The sequence below is a fragment of the Canis lupus genome, chromosome 4 (assembly GCF_003254725.2).
Source record: "Canis lupus dingo isolate Sandy chromosome 4, ASM325472v2, whole genome shotgun sequence".
NCBI classification, from domain to species: Eukaryota; Metazoa; Chordata; class Mammalia; order Carnivora; family Canidae; genus Canis; species Canis lupus.
In genome coordinates this window covers 66,830,882-66,858,457 of record NC_064246.1, presented here as the reverse complement: position 1 = coordinate 66,858,457, position 27,576 = coordinate 66,830,882, and the positions used below count along the sequence as shown (strand labels likewise).

The following is a 27,576-nucleotide window of genomic DNA, read 5'->3' as shown; positions in this document are numbered from 1 at the left end:
TGGGATTTTCAAAGGGGCTTCATCATAGGGGCACAACTTTTCCCTCCCTTCTCTCTGGAGAATGGGAGGTGGGGCTAAAAATTCTTAGCTGCTAACCTTAGATTTTCTGGATCAGCTGTCATCCAGGGAGCCCACCAAGAGTCAGCTCAGTAGAACAAAAGATACTGCTATGATCCTTGAGATTCCAAGGGATTTAGGAACTTTTTTGTCATGAACTGGGGTCAAAGACCAGATAATAGAATAAAAAATGTTCCTAGTGCTTTTCTCACTTAGGAACAGGGGACAGAGACTAATTTATATACATATTTACTAGTAGCTCATGAAGATTTAAAAAAATCATCTGGAAGTTCTGTGGGAGAATGGATAGTAGGGGGAAGAGTGAAAGCAAGATCTATTTGGAATTGATTGTGGAAATAGTGCCCTGGGAAGGGAGTGGCAATAGAGCTGTATAGAAGGAGATGGATTGGGAGGTCTTTGGGGGTTAACACCAAGAGTACTTGCTAATGGATTGGAGGTGGAAACGTGTGCAAAGGGAAGCCTCAAGATGACCTCTCTGTTTTGGCTTGAACAATTGTGTGCACAGTTAGTGCCCTTAACTGAGATGGGGAGGCAGAGCCAAGGAATAGATTAAATGACTGGAAATTAAGAACATTCCTTTTTTTTTTCCCCCTAAGATTTTATTTATTGATTTATTGAGAGATTGAGACAGAGTATATGTGTGAGTGGGAGAAGGGTCAGGGGGAAAGGGTGAGAGATTTTTTATTTTTTAAGATTTTGTTTATTCATGAGAGAGACAGAGAGAGGGGCAGAGACAGAGGGAGAAGCAAGTTGCCTGCTGGGGAGCCCAATGTGAGACTTGATCCTGGGACCCTGGGATCACAACCTGAGCCAAAGGCAGACGCTCAACCACTGGGCCACCCAGGCATCCCGGCAAGAGAAAATTTTAAGCAGACTCCCTGCTGAGTGCAGAGACTGACACAGGGCTCAATCTCATGACTCTGAGATCATGACATTTAAGGGAATCAAGAGTTGGACACTTAACTAACTGAGCCACCCAGGCACCCTGGTGATTAAGAACATTCCTAAAGGTCATTCCTTTCCCATGCCTTTCCCCTGTTTCTTAAGTCTTTGGTGTGCCAGTTAGCAATCAGTGCTTTAGATTCCAACATTTAATTTAACTGCCATGTGGGAGGCTTTGCTTTATTATAGATCCTAAGCAGCTTGCTCAGGGTCACCCGGAACTAGTTGGTAGGCAAGTCAAGATTTGACTGACCTTTAATCCCTCTTTTTCTTCCCATGCTGCAGAGAAAGAATAAATTCCTGTTGTAAGATCTACATGGCTTTATTATTGTGCAATTATGTCTTTTAAATTATGGGTTTTTGTTGTTATTTCTTGCTTCAGGATAACTTGGTCTAGTCCTGTGATTTTTACTTATTTTATTTTTATTTCACATTCTCATAGCGTGGAGTGGGGTTGGTGCGTTGGAGCCCAGAGCCCTCTTGGTCCCTCCTTGTCCCCTTTCCTGTGGAGTAACCCTCCTCCCCCCACCCTTTGGCCCCCAAACAATCACCATCAAGGTCAATTCACATGAGCTCTGAAACACTGCTTAGGGGCCACCAGAGCATGGTTTGACTAGGCTTCTTAAAGAGGCAGAAGGAGATGTGGGCATGATGGGTAGGTGGGAATTTATAAGCTTCACTGTTTCTGTGGGTGGCTTTTTCTTTTTTTTACACAGCAACAAGGAGTTGCCTTAATTGACTGGGAAGTATAATAGAACTTTTCTCTGGAAGGCCCATTCCAGACTAGAGACAACACTGCCCTTATTGTGTTTCTTAGAAGGCGGGGAGACTCTTGTTTCTGAGGAATCCTTTGGTTTTCTTGGCTCTGACCCTTCCATGGTTAGGGAGATTTGTTAGATTGCTTTGGATTTTGGGTGCAGTTCATTCATGTTGGTTCACAATTCCGTAGTTGGTCACCTGCTATTCTTTCAGAAGCATTTGAACTCTAAATATAGGGTAGATATTTCGGCAAAGTTGTACCCATCTTTGAAACTTATTTTGAAAAAAAAAAAAGAAACTTATTTTGATATTTTATGAACATAGAGAAACCTTAACCTCTGAGAGGGGAGAGGTAGCTAGAATGCTACACTGGGAATTTATTTCAGTACAGGTAGCTTTTATACACTGGAGAAGACCTGGTAATCTTTAACCTATATGTACTGCTCATCATGCTGTATGTGGCTTCCACATGGAGATGTTGGTTGTCTGACTGTTTTGAGTGAAGGCTGTGGGCCTTTGCCAGCAGTTGTTCCTTTGATACATTTTTAAAAATAGTGGTGGTTCAGTTAAAGCGTTATCTAGCCACTCAGTATATTTGAGGGCTGATCACCACTATCAGCACCACCTGATGTATTACTGAATTAATCGTGTAGCACTCAGTGTACCACTCGCTGATTGTTATTAGCTGATGGTTTTTCATAATTAGTTGATGACGAACTTTAATTAAAACATTCCGTTCTGCCTTTTCCCCCCTAGATTCTGATAGTTGGTGGTGGTGTTGCTGGGCTTGCTTCTGCAGGTGCAGCAAAGTCGATGGGTGCAATTGTTCGAGGATTTGACACCAGGTAAGTGCTTTACTAGTGATTGCTTTTAAGGGAAAAGATTTTGTTTCAGGTGGATGCTATGCTGTCTTTAGAATTTATAAATGGAAGTTATACATTGAAAACTGCTTTATAAGCTCTTCACATTTAAAAAATGTTTCTCAGGGGATCCCTGGGTGGCTCAGTGGTTTAGCGCCTGCCTTTGGCTCTGGGTGTGATCCTGGAGTCTTAGGATTGAGTCCCACATCAGGCTCCTGCATGGAGCCTGCTTCTCCCTCTGCCTGTATCTCTGCCTCTCTCTCTCTCTCTCTCTCTCTGTGCCTCTCATGAATAAATAAATAAAATCTTAAAAAAAATCTTTCTCCTCCAAAGTTAACTCAAAGTGGAAAAATAATATTACTGAGTGGAAAAAAAATTTAAGGACCCGGACTAAATATAGCAGAAATAATTTAAAAAGCAGAGGAATTGAAAATGAACAACTCACGTTCAGTTTTGTTTCTTTATGTGGATTAGCAGTGAGACCAGAGTTATTCCTGTCCTGAGTTTGTAATATGTTGCTACCGTGTCCTGTTTCTGTTCAGAATGCATTTATAAGTCAGGTAGGATGTGAACCAACATATCTGTGAGTTTGAAGAAAGAGAGTAGTATAGGAGATATTTTGGGGGCACCTGGCTGACTCAGTTGTAGAGCATGCGACTGTTGATCTTGGACTTGTGAGTCTGAGCTCCACATTGGGTGTAAAGTTTACTTTTAAAAGAGTCAGCATAGGGGCATTAGGTGGCTCCGTTGGTTGAACATCCGACTCTTGGTTCCAGCCAGGTCATGGACTTGCAGTTGTGGGATTGAACCCTGCGTTGGGCTCCATGCTTAGTGCAGAGTCTGCTTCAGGTTCTTTCTCTGTCTGCCCCTCCCCTGCTTTCACTGTCTCTTTCTAAGATGAATAAATAAAATCTTAAAAAAATAAAGTCAACATAGGAGATATTTTGGAGAAGACGGGGCAGGGAGGTGAAGAGTATGCTCTGCATTGTATGAATGGAAGCAGATAAAGCTGATTAGGCAAGAGTAGAGCCCATAGGTGAAAGTACTCAATTATGTTCATTGTATGATACTGACATATCAGTGTTTTCTAGAATTCTTTAAAGAAAAGTTTGATTAAAATTGTCCTTCCTTTCAGAAGATATTAGATACTGATTTTATTAAATGCTTATTGAGAATTGCTATCATTTATATGTATGAATACTATTTTGAGGTTGAAACATGTAGTTATATGAGCTGAGATCAGTAGAAGAATTATACCCTGGCTAATCTTGAATATAGAATGACCAAAAAAATTTGCAGCTATTCAAAGTTGGAAAGAATGTGAGTTTCTGGAATAAGGAATGTTTCATTGAATATGGTTTCCAGTGCTTAACTGGAGTTTAGAGAAGTGATGTATGGATAGAAGGCTGTCCTGCTGACATGAGAAAAAGCATTTTTGAAGTAACCAGGATGCAAGCCAGGGATAGCCAGAGTCAAACTTGTCATTAGTGCTGTCTTTTAATTTTTAATGTTTGCTGATGTGAAGTCTTTGAAGACACCCAAACCCAGAGAGGAGGTTGTGCAAGTTTTCATTGTAGTGACAATAAAATTAAAGTGGACATGTGTGTATTTGACTTAGAGTTGATTTGAAACTTGATGTTGGGTCAGCTACTGAAAATTTATTAGATATTTTTATGTCATTGGTTTAGATTTTGTACAGAGCTGATACCTTGAGGGTAGCTATTGCTTAATGCCATTAATCGTTTATTAGGATAGCTCAAGTACACAACGAAGATGTGGCTGAACTGATAGGATACTTTTCTAAGGATTATAGCTCCTTTTTTTTTTTTTAAAGATTTTATTTATTTATTCATGAGAGACAGAGAGAGAGAGAGAGAGAGAAAGAGAGAGAGAGGGAGGCACAGACACAGGCAAAGGGAGAGGCAGGCTCCATGTAGGGAGCCCGATGTGGGACTCAATCCTGGGTCTCCAGGATCACACCCTGGGCTGAAGGTGGTGCTAAACCACTGAGCCACCCGGGCTGCCCAGGATTATAGCTCCTTAATCACTATTTTGAGACTAGGGGTTGGTATATATAAATATAAAATCCAAATGTATTAGAAGGCATACTTAGTTATAAATTCTTGTTGGAAGATTGCATAATACATATTTTCAGATAAACATCTTAAAAACCCAAGGACATGTCGCTCATTGCCCAGTGATACTAAAGGGTTGTGATTTTTAAATTTTTTTCAAACAATAACTAGGAGATTCCCCTTGTAACAATAGGGAGCATCCTACCTAATCCCTATATTGAGAAGTTTAGAAATATAATAGCTTTACTTTTTTATCTCCTTTTTGTGTGTGTGTTCTTATAAAGCTTTATTCACAGAAATAATTGGCAAGTCAGGAGCTGTAGTTTTTAGACATGGGTACTAATGCTTACCATCTTCCAGGTATATGCTTTGTGCTATATGCTTTGTTTTGTTTTGTTCTTTACAAAACTCTATGATGTGGGGATAATTAGCCCTATTTTGCATATTATAAGGAGATATAATCAATTTTATAACATTTCCTTTCTTATCATAAACATAATACATGCTTATTCCCCCAATTCAGAAAAATATAAAATAGTACAAAAAGTGAAAATAAAATAGCCTATTCCCTGGAAAGAACTGTTAGCATCTTAGGATATGTTCCCTTTTCTACGCATTATTTTTTTTTCTTAAAGATTTTATTTATTCATGAGAGACACAGAGAGAGAGGTAGAGACACAGGCAGAGGAAGAAGCAGGCTCCATGCAAGGAGCCCAGTGTGGGACTCGATCCTGGGACCAGGCTCACATCCTGAGCCAAAGGCAGATGCTCAACCACTGAGCCACCCAGGTGTCCCATATTTCTACACATTAATTAAAAATATTTACTAATAGTACTGTTTAACTGTTCTTTCTTTTTTTTTTTTTAACTTAACAGTAGATCGGGAAGATCTTTACTTACCCACAAATATATTTAATGGTTGCATAGGATTCCTCTGTGTGGAAGTACAGTGACTTATTTAATTAGTCCTCTATAAATGGATATTTTTGGTGTATATAAACAATACTGCATGTACATATATGTAAAAACATATGTATTTGGAGATATTTCATTATTTCCTTAGGATAAATTCCTAGAAATGGAAATTGGGGTCCAAAATACTCACATCTTACAATTTGTTACTTGTTATTAATGATAATTAATTTGAAGGCAAAGATTCCAAAATAGCATTTATGTTTCTGATTATACTTGTTCATTATTGAAAAATATAGAGACACATAAAGAAGAAAGTAAAGATACCTTTTAGAATTTTCCCAGCTAGATATAATTGCTAATGATTTTTTGGCATCATTTCTTACAGATATTTATGTAGATACCTTTTGAACAAAATTGTGATCACTCACATACATATGTCATTTTATTTTTGATATCCTTTTAAATTTATCTTATTTCATTAAAAATAGTAGCCATTTCTAAAACTTTGTAAACAGCAGTATCCTTTTGGCTGTAAGGAATAGAAAACACTCAAACTGGCTTAAGCTCTAAGAAACTGTATTAGCTCTCCTAAAAGAAAACTCCTGGGAAGGACTCCCTCTTTCATACTTGAGTCAGCGGTTCATTGGTGCCATCCAGGACCAGGTTCTTTCTGTTCTTTCTGTTGTCCTCAGCTTTGGCTAATTTCCCTGTGTCACATGTTGGCCTCCCCAGGCAATCTGGGCTACAAGCGTCCTTGTTCAAGCCAGCAGAAAAGGGTGAGAAGCTCTTGCTCAACTGTGTCCTACCCTTTGTATCTGTTCTCTGACTGTGACAATTGCTCCGGACTGAGGGACTCAGATGACAGTTTCCCAAACTTCCCTGATGGCCAGAATTACCTGTAGCTCTTGCTAAGAATAAAGCTTCTGGCCTTTTTGCTCAAGATTTTAATTCACTGGGTCTTGGACGGGGCCTGTGAATTTAAAGTTTTAACAAGCACCTGAAGTTATTGTCATCAGGGCAGTTTGGTACTTATTGTAGTGGGGTAGATGTTGGCAGGTTAATCATACTGTCCACCACAGAGATGAGATCTTTGTTGGCTGATTATCCGACCAGTACACAGTTCATGGTACTGTTTCTTTTTTGTTTTTTTAATTATAAAAATATTTTATTAATATTTTGACACAGAGAGGGCGTGAGCACAGGTAGGTGGAGCAGCAGGCAGAGAGATAGGGAGAAGAAGACTCCTGGCTGAGCAGGGAGCCTGATGCAGGACTTGATCCCAAGACCCTGGGATCATGACCTAACTGAAGGCAGATGCTTAAATGAGCAACCCAGGTGCCCCTAGTGTTTATTTTTTTAAACTGAATGTATTTTTACATAATTTAAATGTGTTGGCTCGTCACATTTTAAAATACTGTTTACAGGTTGTTTTTTTCAAACACAATTTAATGAAGACTAGGGACAAAAATCACTTTGTTAAAATACTTATAAGGGTCATTCATGAGAGAGGAATTCCCATAATTCAGAACATTTACAAATGAAAGCCTCAACCTAAAAATAAAAAAAACCCCTCAACCTGAGTGTTTTGAATGAAATAAAATCTTAATGTAGGTCAGAGTTTACATCATCATTGACAGTGGGGGCCCAAGAAACATAATTGATTGTTGAAGTTATCAGTAGTGAAATTCCCTTGTAACTGAAGTAAGAAGAAATTGGAATTCCCTATAGTTTTTATTTTTCCAGAAAAAAAATATAGAAGTGGTACATACTTTTGGAAATAATTGAAATAGGCCAGTCAGAGATATCAAAAGAAAGTCTCCAGTTTTGCTTATATAGTTTGCTCTTCTTAAAACTCAGTACCCCAAAACCAAACAATCCAATTAAAAAATGGGCAGAAGACATGAATAAATATTTTCCCAAAGACGATATGTAGATGGCTAACAGACACATGAAAAGATGCTCAACAGCAATGAACATCAGGGAATTGTAGATCAAAACTACAATGATGTATCACCTCACACCTGTCAGAATGGTTAAACAACAGAAGAAACAACAGGTGTTGGCGAGGATGTGGGGGGAAAAAGGAACCTTCTTGCGCTGTTGGTGGGAATGCAAGCTGGTGCAACCACTGTGGGAAACAGTATGGAAGTTCCTCAAAAGGTTAAAAATAGCAATTGCACTACTAGGTCATTACCCAGAGAATACAAAAATACTAATTCTTTTTTTCTCCAAAAATACTAATTTAAAGGAATACATGCACCCTAATGTCTATAGCAGCCTATTATCTACAATAGCCATAAAAAAGAATGAAATCTTGCCATTTGCAATGACATAGATGGAGCTACAGTGTATTCTGCTAAGTGAAAGAAGTCAGCCAGAGAAAGACAAATACCATATGATTTTACTCACATGTGAACAAACAAGCAAAGGGAAAAAAGAGAGGCAAACAAATAATAGACTTTTAACTATAGAGAACAAACTGATGATTACCATGGATGGGGGGATGGGGAAATAGGTGATGGAAATTAAGGAGGGCACTTGTGATGAGCACCAGGTGTTGTATGGAAGTGTTGAATCACTATATATTGTACACCTGAAACTAATATATACTGAAGGTTGACTAACTGGAATTTAAATAAAAACTGAAAAAAACCCAAAATGTATATATAAAAGATGATCTTGACTTTTCTTAAGGGCCTAAAATAACCACTGCTTTCACTTCAATTATCACCAGAGCTGCAGCTTTGGAGCAATTTAAGTCTCTTGGTGCTGAGCCCTTGGAGGTGGACTTGAAGGAATCTGGGGAGGGACAAGGAGGATATGCAAAGGAGATGTCCAAAGAGTTCATCGAGGCTGAAATGAAACTCTTTGCTCAACAGTGCAAGGAGGTGGATATCCTCATCAGCACAGCACTTATTCCAGGTATGTTGTTAAGTGCATGGTTATCAGTAAAGCACTTTTACTAATGGTATTTTAAAATGAGGGTGAAAGTTGTTTGACATTTGAATTTCTTTTAAGTAAAGAATGACTTACTTTCTAGGAAATGAGAAAGTGCATGGAAGGCAGAAAGGACAAAAATCACTGTAGCCCCTAGAGAAAAACTATCATTAATAGTGGGATCTATTTTCTTCCAGTCTTTTTTCCATATACTTTTATGTAACTGTCTTCATAGATCATACTCTGTATACCATATTATATTTGTAAGCAGTTTCCTTTGTTTATACCTTTGATAAATTGGTTTTTAACTTCTGTTCTCTTTTTAAGATACTACATTCTTATTGTAGGACGTTCCTACAGTACTGAAAAATATGAAGAAAAAAGTACAGTCCTGAAATTACTGCAGAGATGACCATTATTAATATTTTAATCATTTTTCTATACATGAGAGAGAAAGAGAAGGGGACTGTGTGTGTGTGTGTGTGTGTTTGTGGAATTTCCGATATATATTTTTTACTAAAGGAAACAACACTTTATCACTTTTTAATTATTTCCTTTGGCATGTTTGGTCTTTGCAACCAAATTGCAAGCTCTTTGATGGCAGGAATTACTTTTCAGTCCTTTACCACATCCTCTTGTAAAGAATATTTTTCACTCAGTAGATGATTGATCCCAAACCAGTAAGAATTTATTAATCAGTAAGCAGTAGCTTATTCTAGCAAGACTTGGGAGTGAAGAAATGCTCCGAAAACTTTTTATAGTCTCACCCTTCCTCTTCTTCCTCCTGTTACTGAATGATGAATACTGTGCTGACTCTGATATTTTTGTTTATGAAAGGAAGTTGGCCAGATAATGAGAGCTTACAGCTTTAATGGTTACTTGTGTTAGATCCTACTAAAGGAGCCTTGCTTTCTCTAGGGGACTGTGTGTTTTGTCATGAGGTTGTGGGAGAGGAGAAGTTCTCTTCTGGCATCTTCCTCCAAACCCCCAAGATGAATAGTATACACGCAAGGGCGGGCAGTTGATTGACATCATATCTATGAGTGTGTAGGGGAAAATCTCTCCCCTAAGCTCTTCTTTCTGTCTTCTGTTTACCTGGGTGATACCAGATAGGTAAGCCCAGACCCCGCATTCCACCAGAGCTGGCTAGATGAAGCAGATGGGATGGGCTAGTGGTATAGGCTCAGCCCATAGAAGAGTCTGTGAGTGTAGAAATGAGGCCGGATGGGTTACTGGAAGTGGATGCAGATTAGGCAAGCCAAGGGCTCAGGGTGGTGGTGGTGAAATCAGCCAGTATGATAGGACTCGTGAACAAGTAGTGGCAGGAGAGCATTTAAGGAGTTTGTCCTTTCCTTTTGTGGTGTTGGCTTCTGGCCCAGCTGTTGCACAGGTGGCTTTGAAGGAAGGATGGCGTGGCCTTTGCTGTAGCCACCATCTGACCTTTGGAAGTTAGCTGCACACTGGGGAGAGGTTATGAGTTGACTAGATAAGACAAGTGGCCAGTAGAGGGTGCTAAAACATTTCCTCACGGAGTAAATGATGTGGCCATAAGCTTGTTTTTGGTCAAGTGATGCTCTTATTGGACATAGGATAATTTGGACACAGTATATAGAATTATTAATGATTATAAAGCTTAAAGTAAGCAATAGAACTCAAGACTTCTTATATAAAATGCATACCGACTTTTAGGACCTACACTTCCTAATAATATTTTTTTAATAATTACTTTATAGTAAGTGTACTTTGCTAAAAGGTCAAATTGTGTAATAGTCTTAAAGAGGATTCGTTGAAGACATTTTGCTAATCTGTTCCACTGAGCCTTTAGTGTTTTCTGTCTTTTCTGAAGCCATGATCTCCTCAGAGCATGTTCAAGTTAGCCAAAGTCCTTAACCAGTGGACTGGTCCAGAGCTGGTACTCAGAGGGCTGGTCTTTCTGTTACTATTTTTTGAAAACCAAAAAAAAAAAAAAAAGAAAAAAAGAAAAATGAAAAGTTAATGAGAATATTATAAGGAAGAAGATGACCTTTCTAAAGATCTTTCCTATTCCTGGGGGACCAAGACCTGAAAGCATGAGTGTTTAAAACAAAAAGATGAAAATACTCTATAAAGGCACAAGTGCCCTTTGAAAAACTGTCTTCGGCATTGTACCTTTACTGGTTTATGTCCTGAGCTTTTATGTGGGTCGCCTGATGGTGTGTTGAGCTCCTGAAAGACTCTTGGAATGGAAGCTGTTCTCAAGTTTTCCTTGAGTGGATCCAAAGGGGATTAAGTCAAATGTCAGAAACCGTCATGCTGACTTTGCTTGGACACGGGTGCTTGGCAGGTGACACTAAAGATCTGTTGTGGATAAGAACACCGAGGGGGCATGGGTAGTCAGCTAGCTTCAGGTAGCAACCTTATGGACTTGGCAAATTTTTGTTCCTCCAAGGGGCACTCAGTCTGTGGGCTTGAGAGAACAATACATTGCATTTATGGAGGTTTTATGTGGATGAAAGATTTCTGTAGCTTGCTAGTAAGCCATCTGGTATTTTTTTTTAAAAGATTGTATTTATTTATTCATGAGAGATATACAGAAAGAGGTAGAGACATAAACAGAGGGAGAAGCAGGGACTTGATCCTAGGAGCATGGGATCACGGGATCCCAGGAGCACTTGACCCTAGGAGCACCACCTGAGCCAAAGGCAGACGTTCAACCACTGAGCCACCTAGGTGCCACCCACCTGGTATTTTGTATCACGTACTTGTTCCATTGTCTGAACTCCCTAGATTGGGTTGAGTGAAGAGTTAGAGACTAGAGTGTCATGTGACATAGGTAGCTTCAGGATAGGGCTGATAAGTCTTGTTTTGTAGTGCTGTGCATACACGGGAAAAGCCCCCAACTTTCCTTTGGGGCTACTATTAGAAAGTAAGGCAGCCCCACCTTCTGGTCATGTTCAGGCTGTGCTCGTAATCTTTTCTGCTAAACTTTTTGAGACTCAGCAGATTTTTCAGCATCTTTATTGTTCAGGAACCCTTTCAGAGAGACTTTACCTAGACCAGGAATATTTAATATGAAACAGACAGAATCAGGTTGAAAATGGGATTGGTAATTTAGGGAAGGTGAGGAGGAATCATAGTAGTTTAGCGCTGTGTCTGTGTTAGGCACATTTCACCTAAATTCCAGTAAGAATTAGGAGTACTGTGGTGCACGTGCTAAATTTACTCTGACAGACAACCTTCTTCATTTAAAACCTTCCTGATGACTGCCTCACTGCAAACTTGTAAGCATCATAGGCTCCTCCAGCATTCCCATTCTCCCCTTCACCCCTCTCAGGTCTTGCCCTTATTTTGCAAGTGAACTATAGCTACTGGAGAGCCTGGGGTTTTGTTTAGCAAATGGCAATGACTTGGACCGCGTGTGTTCCCAGCGTCATTGGATAGAGGCACCTAAAGTGATCAGGCTTGGGTCACAATCCCTGAGCGCTGTGCTGTAAAGTTCATGCTCCTTAGTAATGTATCTGTTGCCTTTTAGTTCCTAGTTTGTTCTGTTTTTTTTTTTTTTTTTTTTTTTAAGATTTTATTTATTTATTCATGAGAGACACAGAGAGAGTCAGAAACACAGGCAGAGGGAGAAGCACACCACCATAGCCCACAGGGAGCCTGATGCAGAGCTCAATCCTAGGACTCTGGGATCATGACCTGAGCCAAAGGCAGATGCTCAACCACTGAGCCACCCAGGTGCCCTAGTTCCTAGTTCTGATTTAGCCTTTGGACCTCATGTTAAACTAATTTCTCACTCTTGGGCCTGATTTCAGTAGTGCTGGCTGCTATGATCTTTTCAAATAGGCCAAGGACTTTCAGACCTTTGCACATATTTTTCCTTCTCTTTGGAATGCTATCCCTGCCCTTCGAAATCCTGCTTAACCCAGTTACCACTTCCTCCATAGTTTCTGCTGTCTCTTACTCAGCCATAAACACTCTTCTTTCTGCATTCACAGCACTCTGCCTGAGGCTTGGAATCCCAGGACTCCCAGTCTCATCCCCCTTAGTTAAGGCCCCGTCTCCCTGGGCATGCAGCACAAGAATCAGGCTTCTTTTTTTTTTTTTAATTAATTATTTATTTATTTATGATAGTCACACAGAGAGAGAGAGAGAGAGAGAGAGAGAGAGAGGCAGAGACATAGGCAGAGGGAGAAGCAGGCTCCATGCACCGGGAGCCCGACGTGGGATTCGATCCTGGGTCTCCAGGATCGCGCCCTGGGCCAAAGGCAGGCGCCAAACCGATGCGCCACCCAGGGATCCCAAGAATCAGGCTTCTTACTGTCATGCAGGGTGCTTACCATAGAGCCTTGCATCATTCTGGGTGCCTTTCTTAGGTCTTAGTGGTTATAGACTCTTATTTTTCTAGTGCTATTCAAGGAATGAGAGAGAGAGAACACTCTGTTGGCTCACTTGTGGATAGAAACACTGCAAACGCTAACTTAAAACTGGGAACCTGCCTTCCTTCACTTTTCGGAACTAGGACACTTGCCAAGTTTGCAATTTGAGGTAGTTAGGCAGGCCTCTCAGGAGATAGAATTAGGACGTAGTAGGAGGTCTGTCGAGGAGTTAGTGTCTATCAGCTCAGAAGGAAGATATTCATTGCTTGATTAGGAATGGTAATACCTTAGGCCATAAATATATGGATCTCTTTTTAGGCACAATCCAGATTATAGAAACAATAGTTTTTATCTATATTAGATAAGGTCTATAGAATACATACCTCAAAGGATGCTTGTGATAATTTTATATGACTCTGGAGAATTGGGAGGAGCTGTTTTCCCCAATGTGCAAAGGCCTTACGCGTATGACACTAAACTGGAGAGATTTTGCTGTCTCCTGGAAAATCAGCATTGGGTCTCCATCTGACATTACTTGTCTTTTTGAAATCTATCTATCCCAAAGAATAGAAATATAGTACAAAACAATAGTTTTCCACAGTAATGTTCAAACTTGTTCTTTCAGGCAAGAGAATGATTGATACAGTGATGTACTTTCCATCTATGAAATTCTACAAAGATAATATTGTTTTGATGCCTCTACAGAGTTTTTGCCTAGAATAAAGTTTCATTTATCAGATTGGTCTTTTCCTTCTCTGTAACCATAATGGTCTTACAGTAGTACAGAGCTCTATAGATCAGTCGTTTCCGACTTTTTTTGAGTTATTTATTGTTTTTTTACTAACTGATCTAATTCATCTGTCTTCCTCCCCTCCCTTACACGTATTGTATGACTGTATGGAATTTTGTAATATTACTTCTACAAAGTTTCATTTGTTTTGAGAATTTTGAAGGACAGAGGAAGACACTTAAATGTTGCAACATCAAGGGTTGGTAACCACAGGCTGTCTACACACCTCTTGGTAGCTTTCAACACGGACAGGGCAACTTGTCATCAAGAGGAAGATGCCAAGATTGGGGAGTGTTCCATTACCATTTATCAGTCATGACTTCTTAGAGTGTGTTTGAGCACACTTAGTGAGTTATTGGGCCAAATTTAACAAATGTTCTGTTAGGAAAATTTATGGCACAGAATTATATTCTGGTTTGTTCTGTTATTTCTCCAAAAGTATGTTGCAAGATTAGAAGCATTGTGTTCCTCTCTCTGGCAGTCCCTGAATTGAAAAGGATTGGGAGGCTGAGGCTGTCTCTGGAGAAGAACCCCCGGATGGAATTACTGCTAACAGCTAGTGTGGCCCACCACAAGGATTTCCTTCTTTCTACTCTCACTATGCTTTCTTGTGCCTCCGTGTTAGGGTGGTCTAGCTGCTATAAGAAAGCAGTGCAAAAGCTCAGACATTATAGAAGTTTACTTCTTGCTCAGTTAACAGTAATGGGTGGTGGACACATTGGTGGACAACTCTCCTTCACATGGGGATTTGGGTATGACAGTGTTGCCATCATCATTGTGAGGCACTAAAGGGCATTCTAGGCACTATCTGTCCTCCAGCCAGCCTGAAGGGAAAGAGAAGTAGAGGAATGTGCATTAGACATCTAGAAATAACACATACCACTCCTGCTCCATTTCTTTGGCTAAGACTTAGTCACATGGCCAAAGCTAACTGTGAAGGAAGCTGGGAGTTGTTGCCTTGCTGTGTGCCCAGGAAGAACAGAATGCTGTGTTGCTTTGCTAAGGCTGCCATAACAAAATCCCACCTTAAACAACTGAAGTTTATTTTCTCACAGTCTAGAGGTTGGAGGTCCCAGGTCAAGATGTAGGCAGGTTTGGTTTCTTCTGAGTCCTGTCCTTGGCTGGTAGATGGTTCTCTTCCTGCTGTGTTCTCACATGGTCTTAGTCTCTTTGTATCCATATTTTCTCTTACTTTAAGGATATTGGTCAGATTGGATTAAGGCCCAGTTTAATTGCCTCATTTTAACTTAATCACCTCTTTAAGGGCCGTATCTCCAAATATAGTCCTATTTTAAGGTACTAGGGGTTAGGGTTTCAACATATGAATTTTCGGGGGACACAGTTCAGCCTAAAACACACATGGATTTTGGTGAACAGCTATTAGTGTTTTCCTTTTTCTCACTTTGTAATTTTGTCTGTCTATGTTTAATCCAGTCACTGGGGATCAGATCTTGGATTTAGGGCCTAATAGAGTAGATTCAGATTCTAGTTCCATGGCTTAATAGCTAGCTAGTGTGTCTCTCTGAATCTCTGATTCCTGATGAAGAAAAAAAAAATCCAGTGTAGGGCCTGGCATATAGAGCATCATCCTCTTTTCTGCCATTGGTGGATGCCTGGTCTTGCAGATGCTGCTTGGGACTGAAAGTTAAATTTTTAAAAGAGATTTGAGAGAGAGAGAGAGAGTGTACACTCATGTGTAAGCTGGGGGAGGGGCAGAGAGAGAGAGAGGGAGAATCTCAAGCTGACTCCTTGCTGAGCATGAAGTCCAACTTGGGGCTCCATCTCATGCCCCTGAGATCATGACCTGAGCCAAAATTAAGTTTCAGATACTTCATTGACTGAGCCACCCAGGTGCCCGTTGACTTTTTAAATAGGAAGCTCAGACATTCTCAAGGACTGTATGAAATGTCTGAGACGGTCCTGAAAAACTGTATTTTCTGAAGATGTGCATTTCATTAAGGCTGTTTTGTCAATTAATCCCATTCTGACCTAAATTGAATAACATGGGAAATAAACAGTATTATTTTTACTTTTAAAAATAATCTTTTATGGGGCAGCCCGGGTGGCTCAGTGGTTTAGTGCCGCCACCTTCAGCCCAGGGCCTGATCCTGGAGATCTGGGATCGAGTCCCACGTCGGGCTCCCTGCATGGAGCCTGCTTCTCCCTCTGCCTGTGTCTCTGCCTCTCTCTCTCTCTCTCTGTCTCTGTGTCTCTCATGAATAAATAAATAAAATCTTTAAAAAAATCTTTTAATTATTGTATAAAACTAGGAAAATTAGAACATGTAATAAATCTTCATTGCTTCAATTTTTGAGGCATTTTGGTAGCAAAGGTACATCTAAACATGTGTTGGAAGGAACACAAAGAATTACAATTTATATAAGAATATTATACATTTCCTATCTGTGCTACCATTTAAGTAGGCTATTAAGCAGTAGGCTGCTTTAGTTTTTTAAGAATTCCCATTGCTTATGGAGCCCTGGTAAAATCTTGACTAATTGATTTTTATTTATACAGAATTTTGCAGCTATGAGAGGTAAATTATTAAGATAATCCTTAATTTTTATAAATGTGTCCTTTAATAATTAGGTAAAAGCTTGTTTTTAGGTTTTTTTCTTCAAACCAATCTTTAGGGATTTCTCTAATTTGCTGAAATATGCTGTTGACTAATCATATTTCGTAAGTATTACATTTAGAAATATCTTACAGCATTCGATTTGTGAAAGCCAAGGTTTTGCTGGCCTGACTTTCTCTCTGGTTCCTTATACAAATAATTGTGTAGAGAAAATTTTTCTCTAGTTTTATGGATAGAACTCACATGTAAAGTACTCTGCTTGACTCTTTTAAGCATGGGTCAGAATCTCTATTCATGAACAGAGCTGTCTATAGCCTAGCCAGCGATAACATAGATAGAGAGGTTGAGTCAGTATGTTGCTCCGTGCACCGTGAGGCTGGCTAAATCACAGACCCAGTAGATGATGGATCAGTGGATCAGATATTCAGCAGTTTCTTGCCACCTCCTGTCTATTACATAATCAATTATCTGTTTTTCTCATAGGTATACATATATGCATAAAAAAACCAATTTGTCCTTTTCTGTAGCATTTTTATAGCTTAAGATGCAGTGCTTTAACCCCATCTGTGGTTTTGGAATTCCAAAAGAGCCTTTGGTGTATATCGGTTAGGATAAGTTTGGCTGCCAGAAGCAGAAATTCCAACACATTCTGCCTTAAACAAGAAAGGAGATTTCTTGGAGTGCCTGGGTGGCTCAGTGGTTAAGCGTCTGCCTTCGGCTCAGATCATGATCCCAGGTTTGTGGGATTGAGCCTTGTGTTAGGCACCCTGATCAGTGGGGAGTTTGCTTCTCCTTTCTCTGCTGCTTCCCCTGCTCATGCTTGCTCACTCTTGTCTTTCTGTTTCAAATAAATAAATAAATAAATAAATAAATAAATAAATAAATAAATAAATAAATAAATAAATAAAATCTTTAAATAACAAGAAAGGAGATTTCTTGGGTTATGTCTCTGAAGAAAGTACAGTCATAAGTGTGGATAGGTGTGCTGATATCAGGGGGCTTTAGCTGTGCTCTCCCTGTGTTCTCTGACCTTGCCCTGCTCTGTGAATTGGCCGTATCCTCAGTGATATATAAGGCAGCCGTGGTTTGAGACCTCTGGTGTGTATAACACAAAATCCAGAGTGCAAGACAGGTCAGTTCCGATGGTTCCCTCCTGAAGAGCAAGGAGACTTCTTTTTCAGAAGCCCTTAGCAAACTTTCCCTTGTTCTCTTTCTCTCTCTCTTTTAAAGATTTTATTTATTTATTCACGAGAGACACACAGAGAGGCAGAAACATGCAAAGGGAAAAAGCAGGCTCTTCCCCATGGAGCCTGATGCCGAGCTCGATCCCAGGACCCCAGGATCACAACCTGAGCCAAAAGGAGATGCTCAACCACTGAGCCACCCAGGTGTCCCACTTTCCCTTGTCCTTACTGGCCTTAATTGGGTTAGTGCCCATCTCCGAGCCAATTCACAGAGACAGGGCAATGAGATGCTCCTTGGCTTACATCTGAATTTCTGAACCAGTCACTAATAAGGTTGTGAGATTACCCTTAGGCCAGCCAAGCCTGCTTCTGAAATGGTTTCTGAGATCATTTCTCCTGAAGTTCATTGATGTGGAGAAAATGGAAATCAGAGTAGTGACAAGAGGACGAAGTGGGCACTGGGTAAACAGCAGTGCTCAGTGCAAAATTGTGTTAGATTATAATGACATTTCTTTATGTGCAAATGTTGTAGTTCAGAATATCTTTATGTGCTATATTTTCCATTGAGTCAATGCATAATATGCATTACTTTAAAAATTAACCTTGTCATCTTAGTGCTCTGTTTTGGTTTGGATAAATGTATTCTATAATTTGTATTTTTAATCTCTTTGCTACTATCTTGTTAAATATACTATGATCTTGTTAAAGCAGAGGGTTTTTCTTTTTTTTTTTTTAAGATTTTATTTATTCATGAGAGACACACACAAAGAGAGAGAGAGAGAGAGAGAGAGAGGCAGAGACACAGGCAGAGGGAGAAGCAGGCTCCATGCAGGGAGCCCCATGTGGGATTTGATCCTGGGACTTCAGGATCACGTCCTGGGCCAAAGGCAGGTGCTAAACCCCCGAGCTACCCAGGGATCCCAGCAGAGGGTTTTTCTTGAGCTTGTCTTAATTTGATGCCTTATAGGCTAGAAATTCAGGAATTTCCTCATCTGATCACATGCTCTTGAATCATCCCAGTAAATAATACTAAGTGCTTTTTGGAATCATTATAAAATTTTGTGGTAAAAAAAAAAATTGTGGTAAAACCATTTCATCTTGGTGTTCTTGTTCTTTATATTTTTAGTGGTTTCCCCTTAATTTTTTTTTGGGTGTGGTTATTATTTTGTCTGTGAGGGCTTGATTCTTTTCTCAGTAAGATGGAATCTGAGAATTTACTGATTTCAGATGATCATATTGGGCCTGATTCATTCAGTGAGGTATAATATATTGTAAAACTTTCTGGTATATCTTTACCCATTGGTATTTAGTTTAAGCTAAATCACTCTTTTTGAATTTAGTCTTGTAGAGAGGCCAATGAAATATTCTTTTGCTATCTAGTTATAGTTGTTAAAGTGATTTTTATTTTCTTTCTTCCTTTTTTTTTTTTTTTTTTTTGAAGTAATCTCTACACCCAGTGTGGGTGATCCTGAGATCAAGAGTCACATGCTCTTCTGAGTAAGCCGGCCAGGTGCCTCTAAAGCTGTTTTTAGAAATGAGTAATTTTTCTAGAAGTTCTTTTTTTTTAAAGATTTATTTTTGGAGAGAGAGAGCAAGCATGGAGTCATGTAGCAAAAGGAGAGGATGAGAGAAAATCTCAATTAGACACCTCACTGCACATGGAGCCGGATATGGGGCTCATTCTCACAACCCTGAGATCATGATCCAAGCAGAAATCAAGAGTTAGATGCTTAACCAACTCAGGCACCTCTAGAAGTTTCTTAATTTTAATACTTTTTAAACTTGATCTTAATATTCATTTAATGAGAAAATATGAGTATGAAAATAATTCTATGAATTTCTTGAAAAGAATTCAATGAGTTTTATAAATTCAATCATATTTAAGAAGGAATTTGTATGGATCACAACCATACATGCATACATCTAGAAATGATGCACATGTGAGGCATTTTTTCAGTCTACAGTTATTTCATGATGTACACAGAGATTCAGGGATACCTTACTCTAATCTGTGCCAGCCCTACTCAACCTAAATAATGGCCAACCAGTTGGGAAACTACAGATTTTTAGATGACTGCTTTACATACCTCAGCTATTTTAGATAAGAAAACTGCTACTTTTGAATGCAACTTCTTGCAGTCCTAAAATATTAGTCTTCAGAGCTATCAGGGAAATTTTCCTTCCTACCCAGCCTGCACATGGTAGGCAATAAATTATTAGTTGAGTGAATGAATGAATGAATGTTTGAACAATGACTGTGAATGCACGATGTCCTGCCATTCTCTTGGCTAAAGTACAGAAATAAATGTCCCCAATTGGGAGGGAACAGAATAATTTTACCAGGGAATGTAATGTCCAAGAACCAGAAGGAACCAAGAAATATTTCATGAAGTTGGATATCCTGCCAGATATTTTACCCAAGCTTGCATTGTACCAAGAAATACATAAAAAAGTTTCTCTATTTTTACATTTTTTGTTGGCATTATTGTTTTGAGGGGAGGTAGTTTGAGGAAATGTAACAATTTTGGTCTTTTTGTGTATCTTATGTTTTGCAGAAAAAATTGTAAAATTAACCGAAATGAGAAGTCAAAGGAGAAAGCCCAGTTGTACCTGCTTTTTTAAAAATAACTTTTTTTAAAAAAATTTTTATTTATTTATGATAGTCACACACAGAGAGAGAGGCAGAGACACAGGCAGAGGGAGAAGCAGGCTCCATGCACTGGAAGCCCAACGTGGGATTCGATCCCGGATCTCCAGGATCGCGCCCTGGGCCAAAGGCAGGCGCTAAACCGCTGCGCCACCCAGGGATCCCTTAAAAATAACTCTTATCTGCCTTTTTAATTAACCCTTCTGACTTTTTATTTTTATTTTATTTATTTATTTTTTCTTAAAGATTTTATTCATCTATTCATGAGAGAGGCAGAGACACAGGCAGAGGGAGAAGCAGGGAACCTGATGTGGGACTCAATCCTGGGACTCCAGGATCACGCCCTGGGCCAAAGGCAGGCGCTAAACTACTGAGCCACTCAGGGATCCCCGACTTTTTTTTTCTTTTTAGATTTTATTTATTTATTTGAGTAGAGTGAGAGAGTGAGAAAGAGAGAACACGTGAGCAAGTGGGGGTGGGTAGAGAGGGGCAGAGGGAGAGGGAGAAGCAGGCTCTCCATGGAGCAGGGAGCCCAATGTAGGGCTGGATCCCAGGACCCTGGGACCACAACGCAAGCTGAAGGCAGACTCCCAACCGACTGAGCTGCCCAGGCACCGCATTAACTCTTCTGACTTCTACAGTTATGTCTTGAAACATCTGATATGATCATTTTATGTTTTATTCTTCTATCTAGACTCTATACCAGGCTGTCTCTGGGGCATATGGGACATGTCTTTATATTTGAAGGATTTGAACTAAACATTGGATATATTCTTCTCCATGTTTTATCATGTAAAAATCTTCCTGTTTCCTATCCATCCGTAGTTTGGTCTCTGTCTCACTCTGGAAGTGTTTTAGAAGTACTTTTTGAAAGGCTGTCCTGGGTAGGCTTCATTTGCTGTAGCAATTTTCAATTGATAAGTAACTATATTGGTCTAGTGCCATTTTTAAGTTGTTTTAATTCTAGTGCAACTCTTTTTTTTAAGAAATATTTATTTATTTGAGAGAGAGAGTATGTGAGTTGGGGAAAAGAATAGAGGGAGAAGGACAAGCAAACTCCATGCTGAGTGTGGAGCCCAACTCCAGATCAGTCCCATAACCCTGAGATCATGACCTGAGCCAAAACCAAGAATTGGCTGCTTCAACAGATGAAGCCGCTCAGGTGCCCCTCTTCTAGTACAACTCGACCTACAGAAGAAACTGGTTGTGGTTATGCAGGGGTACTTTACTATTGTTTTTTTTTTAATTTTTTAAGGATTTTATTTACTTACTCATGAGCGATAGATAGGCAGACTCCCTGTGGGGGGCCTGATGTGGGACTCCATCCTGGGACCCCAGAATCATACCTGAGGCAAAGGCAGACGCTCAACCACTGAGCTGCCCCAGTGCCCCACTATTATTATTATTTTTTAATAAAAGTAGTATGTGACTTTTGGAAATGCAGGAAAGTACAAAGTAGAAAGTAAAGCTCAGCCGTAATCTCTCTACTCAGGAAGAAATACTGTTAATGTTTTACCATTTCCTTTTAGTCTTTTTCCATGCATTTTTATCAGTTGAATCAGAATACAATTTCATTCTTATTTTCCCCATTTAATAGTATATTGTAACTTTTCTCCTTCATATAACTTAATGAGTCATTAAGAAATCATTGTAAATATAGTGGTTTTGTAGAATTTTCTTTTTAGAATGCACCGTATTTTATTTAATGGTTTCCCCAAAGTTGGGCTCTTCATTTAACTTGACATTTTGTCAATTAAAAATGGCCTACCCTTTTTTCTATGTTATTCTAGAGTGTGAGTATATTTTTATTTATTTCCCCTGGATTAATCAAATCTTAGATGTAGAATTATTGGATGAGTAGATATCAATATTTTTGACCAGTTGATACATGTTGGCTTTCCTGAAACTTGTGCAGTTCATAATCTCATAAATAGATCATCCAGCTAATTGTTTCATTTCAACATTATTAATGATTTTTAAAAAGATTTTATTTTTAAGCAATCTCTACACTCAGTTTTGGGCTTGAATTTATAAACCCAAGATCATGAGTCGCATGCTCTACTGAGTGAGCCAGCCAGATGCCCCCATTATTATGATTTTTTTGAGTCTTTCATTTTGAGAGGCAAAAAAAAGTATCTCACTTTTTGTAACTCTGATTCATACTGAGGGTGAACATTTTTTTTTTTTAAGTTTGTTGCCATTTCTCTTAGAATTGACCATTTGAATTTGTTTTTCATGTATTAGGATCTTAGTGTTTTATTTTTGTAAATTTAAATACTGTGAGCTTTTTATTAATTTCTTGTCATTGATTTTTGAGGACTGTAATATATACATATTTCATATTTAAATCTATTGATGCTTTCCCTATTTTCCCTGTTGCCTTAAGAAATACTTTTTAATTCAAAGACTAGAGAAATATTCATCAGGGTTTTTCTTTTTTCTTTTTTTCTATGGGTTGATTCTTTCTCTCTTTTTAAAAGTTTTATTTAAGTAATCTCTATACCCAACATGGGGCTTGAACTCACAACCCTAAAATCAAGAGTCACATTCTCTTCTGACTGAGCCAGCCAGGTGCCCCAGAGGTTGATTCTCTTTTATAATTCATTCTGATCTATAGAGTTTAGGGCAATTTTTAAAAATTTATTTATTTATTCATGACAGACACAGACTGAGAGAGAGAGGCAGAGACATAGGCAGAGGGAGAAGCAGGCTCCTCTCAGGGAGCCCAATGTGGGACTTGATCCCCAATACCAGGATCATGACCTGTGCCAAAGGCAGGTGCCCAACTGATGAGCCACCTGGGCGTCCCTAGTTTAGGGTTTAACTTGAAGTCTGATATTAGGTTTGGGTATATTCTACCCCCCGCCCCCTACTGATCATCTTACTCCTTTTTGTTCCTTCCATTTCGTGATGCCATATTTATCATATGTTAGGTTTTTACCCTAGTAGGCCATCAGGGTAAGATAGTATTTTGAAATGCCTTCTCAGTCTTTCCTCTTCTTGAACTATTCTTTTGAGGACTTGCTCATTTGGAACTTTTATGTACTACCCTGCTCCTCTTTTGGCTCTCTTTTTTTCCCTTCTGTTTTCAATTTTCATTTCTGTACTTTTCAGAATTTTCAAAAAATTAATCCACATGTGAATGCTTAAAGCCAGCTGCACTGTTATAGTCATCATTATATTCCCTGTAGCCTTTAAGGATTTTTTTTTAATTATAGAATTAAAACTGGCTCTTATAGAAAATTTAGGGGATAAGGAAAAAGTACAAAGAAGAAAATATTCTTACCACTCCAAAAGATATCCTGCTATGGTTAAACATTACATGATGTAGAATTTACTAGAAACTATATAGTATATGTAGTATTTTACGTATGTATATAAATCTATATGAAACGTTCATATATATATAAAATTGTTCTACCTCATGGCAGCAGCCTATCCATACTATTTCCTTGTGTGCATTTTACTGAAAATAGTTTCATGTATTCTAAATGTTCCTTTGTGACTTAAATACATTTTAACTCCCCCTCTAGTTATTTGACTAAATAAATTATTTTATGTGAAAGAATATCCTATTCTTTTAAAAGTGATAGAACTTGAGTGACAGTACAGACAGAACACTTATTATCTTTGTTAAGATGCATGCATGTTTATGTGTGTGTGTCTGTGCATTTAAAGTTGTGTCAGCTACCGCATAATTGTTTGGTGAAGGTTGAGTGAGTAAAATCGAAGACAAGTAAGTAGTATATCAGATGTTTTCTAGGGAGCCTGAATGGTTTTGGGCACTTGAGGTCTTGTGAAGTCAGTAGGATTACAGTCCAGGAACTGATCCTTAGCTATAGGTGGGCAGAAAAGAAGAAGGAATCCAGAATTTTTAGAACAGGAGGATTAGATGCCAAAACAGATTTGCAAAGTTGATGGCTGTAAAGTTGGTGCAGTTAGAAGTCAAGGGGGGTGGACCTGGACCTAAATCACAGGTTAATATGCTTTAAATCATATCAGCCTAAGACCGGAGGGAAAAAATTAGATGTGAGGAGATGCTGTAGCAAACAAGAGGGTGGTTAATGGAGAAGAGGCTGTGGACTGCAGAAGGGGAAGGTAGATGATTGTAAACATCTAGAAAGTACACATTGGCACTTTAAATTTGCCAGTTTCTCTGGATGCAACCAATTGGTCCTAGCTTTAAACTGTTGTGGAGCTAAGCAGCCTGCCCTTTTTAGGGGTGAGAGGGGAAGAGTCCTCAGACGTATGTTGTTTGCATCCCCAAATTCTCATGTTTGAGTGAAATTTAAATGTTCAAGATGGCTTTGTTGGATTGTAGTGTGGAGAGTAGAGGAAAGGAATAGTTCCAGAGAATTTTGAGAAGTGATGAAACCACTAGGACTTCAGAGTGTTGTCTTTGGGGAAAATATCTTCTCATTCTTGAAATTTCATGGTGATCCAAAAGATTATCCAAAAAACCATGTGGCAGCTAGCTCCTTGTGGCTGGAGCAGAAGGTCCAGTGGGGTAGTAATGAGAGAGAATGTGAGAAAGAATGCTTATACTCAGGGAGGAAGGCCTTCAGTAATAGGAGGCTTGGGATTTGGACTTTAACTTGTAATTATGAAGTTTGCATCGAGATAGAGAGAGATACTATATAAATACCCATTTGTGCCTTTACAACGTTTTTTCCCACATGTGCTACAAATCTTTATTTTTCTTTTTTGAATTGCATGTATTCCAAACAAGTAGATTGAAAAGCAGATTATTATAGTGCAAATTTTATCGTATGTTAATTTTCATTTATAAAATTGGTGATGTTTTCACTAAAATCCTGTAAACACAGAGTTGAAAACTTTCTAAAAGAGGAGATAAGATACTTTGGCTCTTAACTATCTGCTTTCCTACTGTCAGTCTCAAGTTTATTTCCTTTGTCTTTTGGCTGATGTATGTATCGTTCTGTGAAATGAACATGGTAATATACTGACAGTGTGGGCCACGTTGAACATAACTAATATACTTTAGCTTAAAAAATCCTTGTGTTTGGTGCTTTATCATCATCTTCTTTTTTTTTTTTTAAGATTTTATTTATTCATGAGAGACAGAGAGAGAGTGAGAGGCAGAGACACAGGCAGAGGGAGAAGCAGGCTCCATGCAGGGAGCCCGATGTGGGACTCAATCTCGGGTCTTCAGAATCACGCCCTGGGCTAAAGGTGGCGCTAAACCACTGAGCCACCCAGGCTGCCTGGTGCTTTATCTTCTATATAAGAATTAGTGAATAAATTTAAAAAGTGAACTATCTCATGACTAGATTGTTCCGTAAGAACAGGGATCTTTTCTGTTTACCTGCCAGTATATTCTGAGCACCAGGGCTTGACTCCTCAGAAGCCGAATAAATAGTGTTAAGGGGGAAAAAAAGTATATGAGTGTTTTCCAATCCCAATCCCAAATTGGGATTTCCTGTTGTCTTCATTTTATGGCATTTCCCTGTCTCTCCTTGACTGTATCCTGTGTTAAATGAAGATTAATATAACATGTAGGAAAATATGGTGAAGTTTGTTATGATATTTGGAAATATTCCATTTTGTAATTCATAAATTACTATTGAATATTCCCTTGACATCTGTGAGCTTTATGAATTGTCCAATTTAGGTGCGCATAGCTTCTTTAATAGCTTACTGTTATGCATTTAAAAAAAAACAATAGACAAAATGTTTGTCTTCATGAGTGGTCCTGGATATAAACCAGTATGGAAGAAGAGCGCTGGGATTTCCATGCTGAGTAAGTAAACGGCAAGGCTGGCTTGCTGGCTAGATGGCTCCCTCCTGCATATTGACTTTGGAGTTCATACTTACTGTAGTTCCTCCTAGGAGGATGACCGATTTCACCTCTGTGATGAACTTTTGGGGTATCTTGAAAGAGTTAAAATTTCAGATGTTAAATTTTTGAGTATCCAGAGACTACAGTAATAATTAGGAGAGTTTTAAGAAGTATAGTATAATTTGTACTGTTTTCTTTGATTTTATTAGGTAAAAAAGCTCCAGTTTTATTTAGTAAAGAAATGATTGAGTCAATGAAGGAAGGTTCAGTTGTTGTGGATTTGGCTGCTGAGGCTGGCGGAAACTTTGAAACTACTAAGCCAGGAGAACTTTATGTTCATAAGGTACAGCAAACAGCTTCTTCTATCTATAAAGTAACTCCCATGTCTTTAGTGCTTTGTAAGAGAGTGTTTATTCGTTTAAGGATTCAGAGAAACTGAGGCCTGAAAATTTTTAAAATTAAAAATAGGCATATTTAAAGAAAGCTCTTTTTGAAATCTGTACTTGTGAGATGTGTATATGTTTATAAAGATCTATAATTTCACAATTTAGCCTTGACTATGACTGAGAAGTATCCTAGAAGGAATGTGAACTGATAGAACTAGACCTTTCTGACTGTATTTTTGTTCATGTAGGGAGTTACTCACATAGGCTACACAGACCTTCCCAGCCGAATGGCCACTCAGGCCAGTACCCTGTATTCCAACAACATCACCAAGCTCCTGAAGGCCATCAGCCCTGACAAAGATAATTTTTATTTTGAAGTGAAAGACGACTTTGACTTTGGTACAATGGGTCATGTCATTAGAGGAACTGTAGTGATGAAGGTAAGTAAGTAAAGAGACCTGTTCCTTCCTGAGTTTTAGGACTTCTATTTATGAAAGGATCCTATTTTGGAATTGAGGTATCATCTAGTAATGTGTTCATTTGTTGGGTTTATGCCAGTGAAAATTGTTTAGAAATGCAGAACAATTTCACAGAGAAAATCAGTAAGAATATCACAGAGGCTTAGATACACATGAGCTGATCGAAAATATGCGCTGCTTTTGAAAAACAGAAACAAACAGAACTTAATAAAGTAAAAATTAAACTTTCCCTCTGCTACCTATTATCTTTTAGGGGATTGATCTATATTTTTCCATATATGTTCTGTGCACATAGAAATTGTATATCTATGCATGCAACAAACAAATATTTATATATACATATGTATTTTTATAAAGTAAGTTATAAATGTCATGAATTTATTTAAGATTATATTTAAGGGGCACCTGGCTGGCTCAGACAGTAGAGCGTATGACTCTTGATCTTGGGGTTGTAAGTTCAACCCCCATGTTGGGTATAGAGATTGCTTAACAATAAATCTTAAAAAAAATAATTAATTAATTAATTAATTATTTTTAAAAGATTTTATTTATTTATTTATTCATGAGAGACACAGAGAGAGGGAGAGAGGCAGAGACACAGGCAGAGGGAGAAGCGGGCTCCATATAGGGAGCCCAACATGGGACTCGATCCCGGGTCTCCATGATCACGCCTGGGCTGAAGGCAGTGCTAAACTGCTGAGCCACCAGGGCTGACCCTAAAAAAATTATATTTAAAAAGAGCAACACCCCCCCCCCAGGACTGTCACTATCTTCTGTGTTTTTGAAATGCT

General features: G+C 38.8%; 1 protein-coding gene across 4 annotated transcripts in view; it reads left to right on the top strand.

Annotated features, from left to right (window-relative positions):
* Positions 1-27,576, top strand: part of NNT (nicotinamide nucleotide transhydrogenase) — a 95,807-nt gene that overhangs the window by 20,845 nt on the left and 47,386 nt on the right. For all 4 annotated transcript variants that reach the window (XM_035715498.2, XM_025434974.3, XM_025434973.3 and 1 more), the window contains 4 exons: positions 2,536-2,624; positions 8,364-8,551; positions 26,130-26,263; positions 26,555-26,746. In XM_035715498.2, coding sequence (XP_035571391.1) covers positions 2,536-2,624; positions 8,364-8,551; positions 26,130-26,263; positions 26,555-26,746 — 603 coding nt within the window. The remainder of the gene's footprint in view (positions 1-2,535; positions 2,625-8,363; positions 8,552-26,129; positions 26,264-26,554; positions 26,747-27,576) is intronic.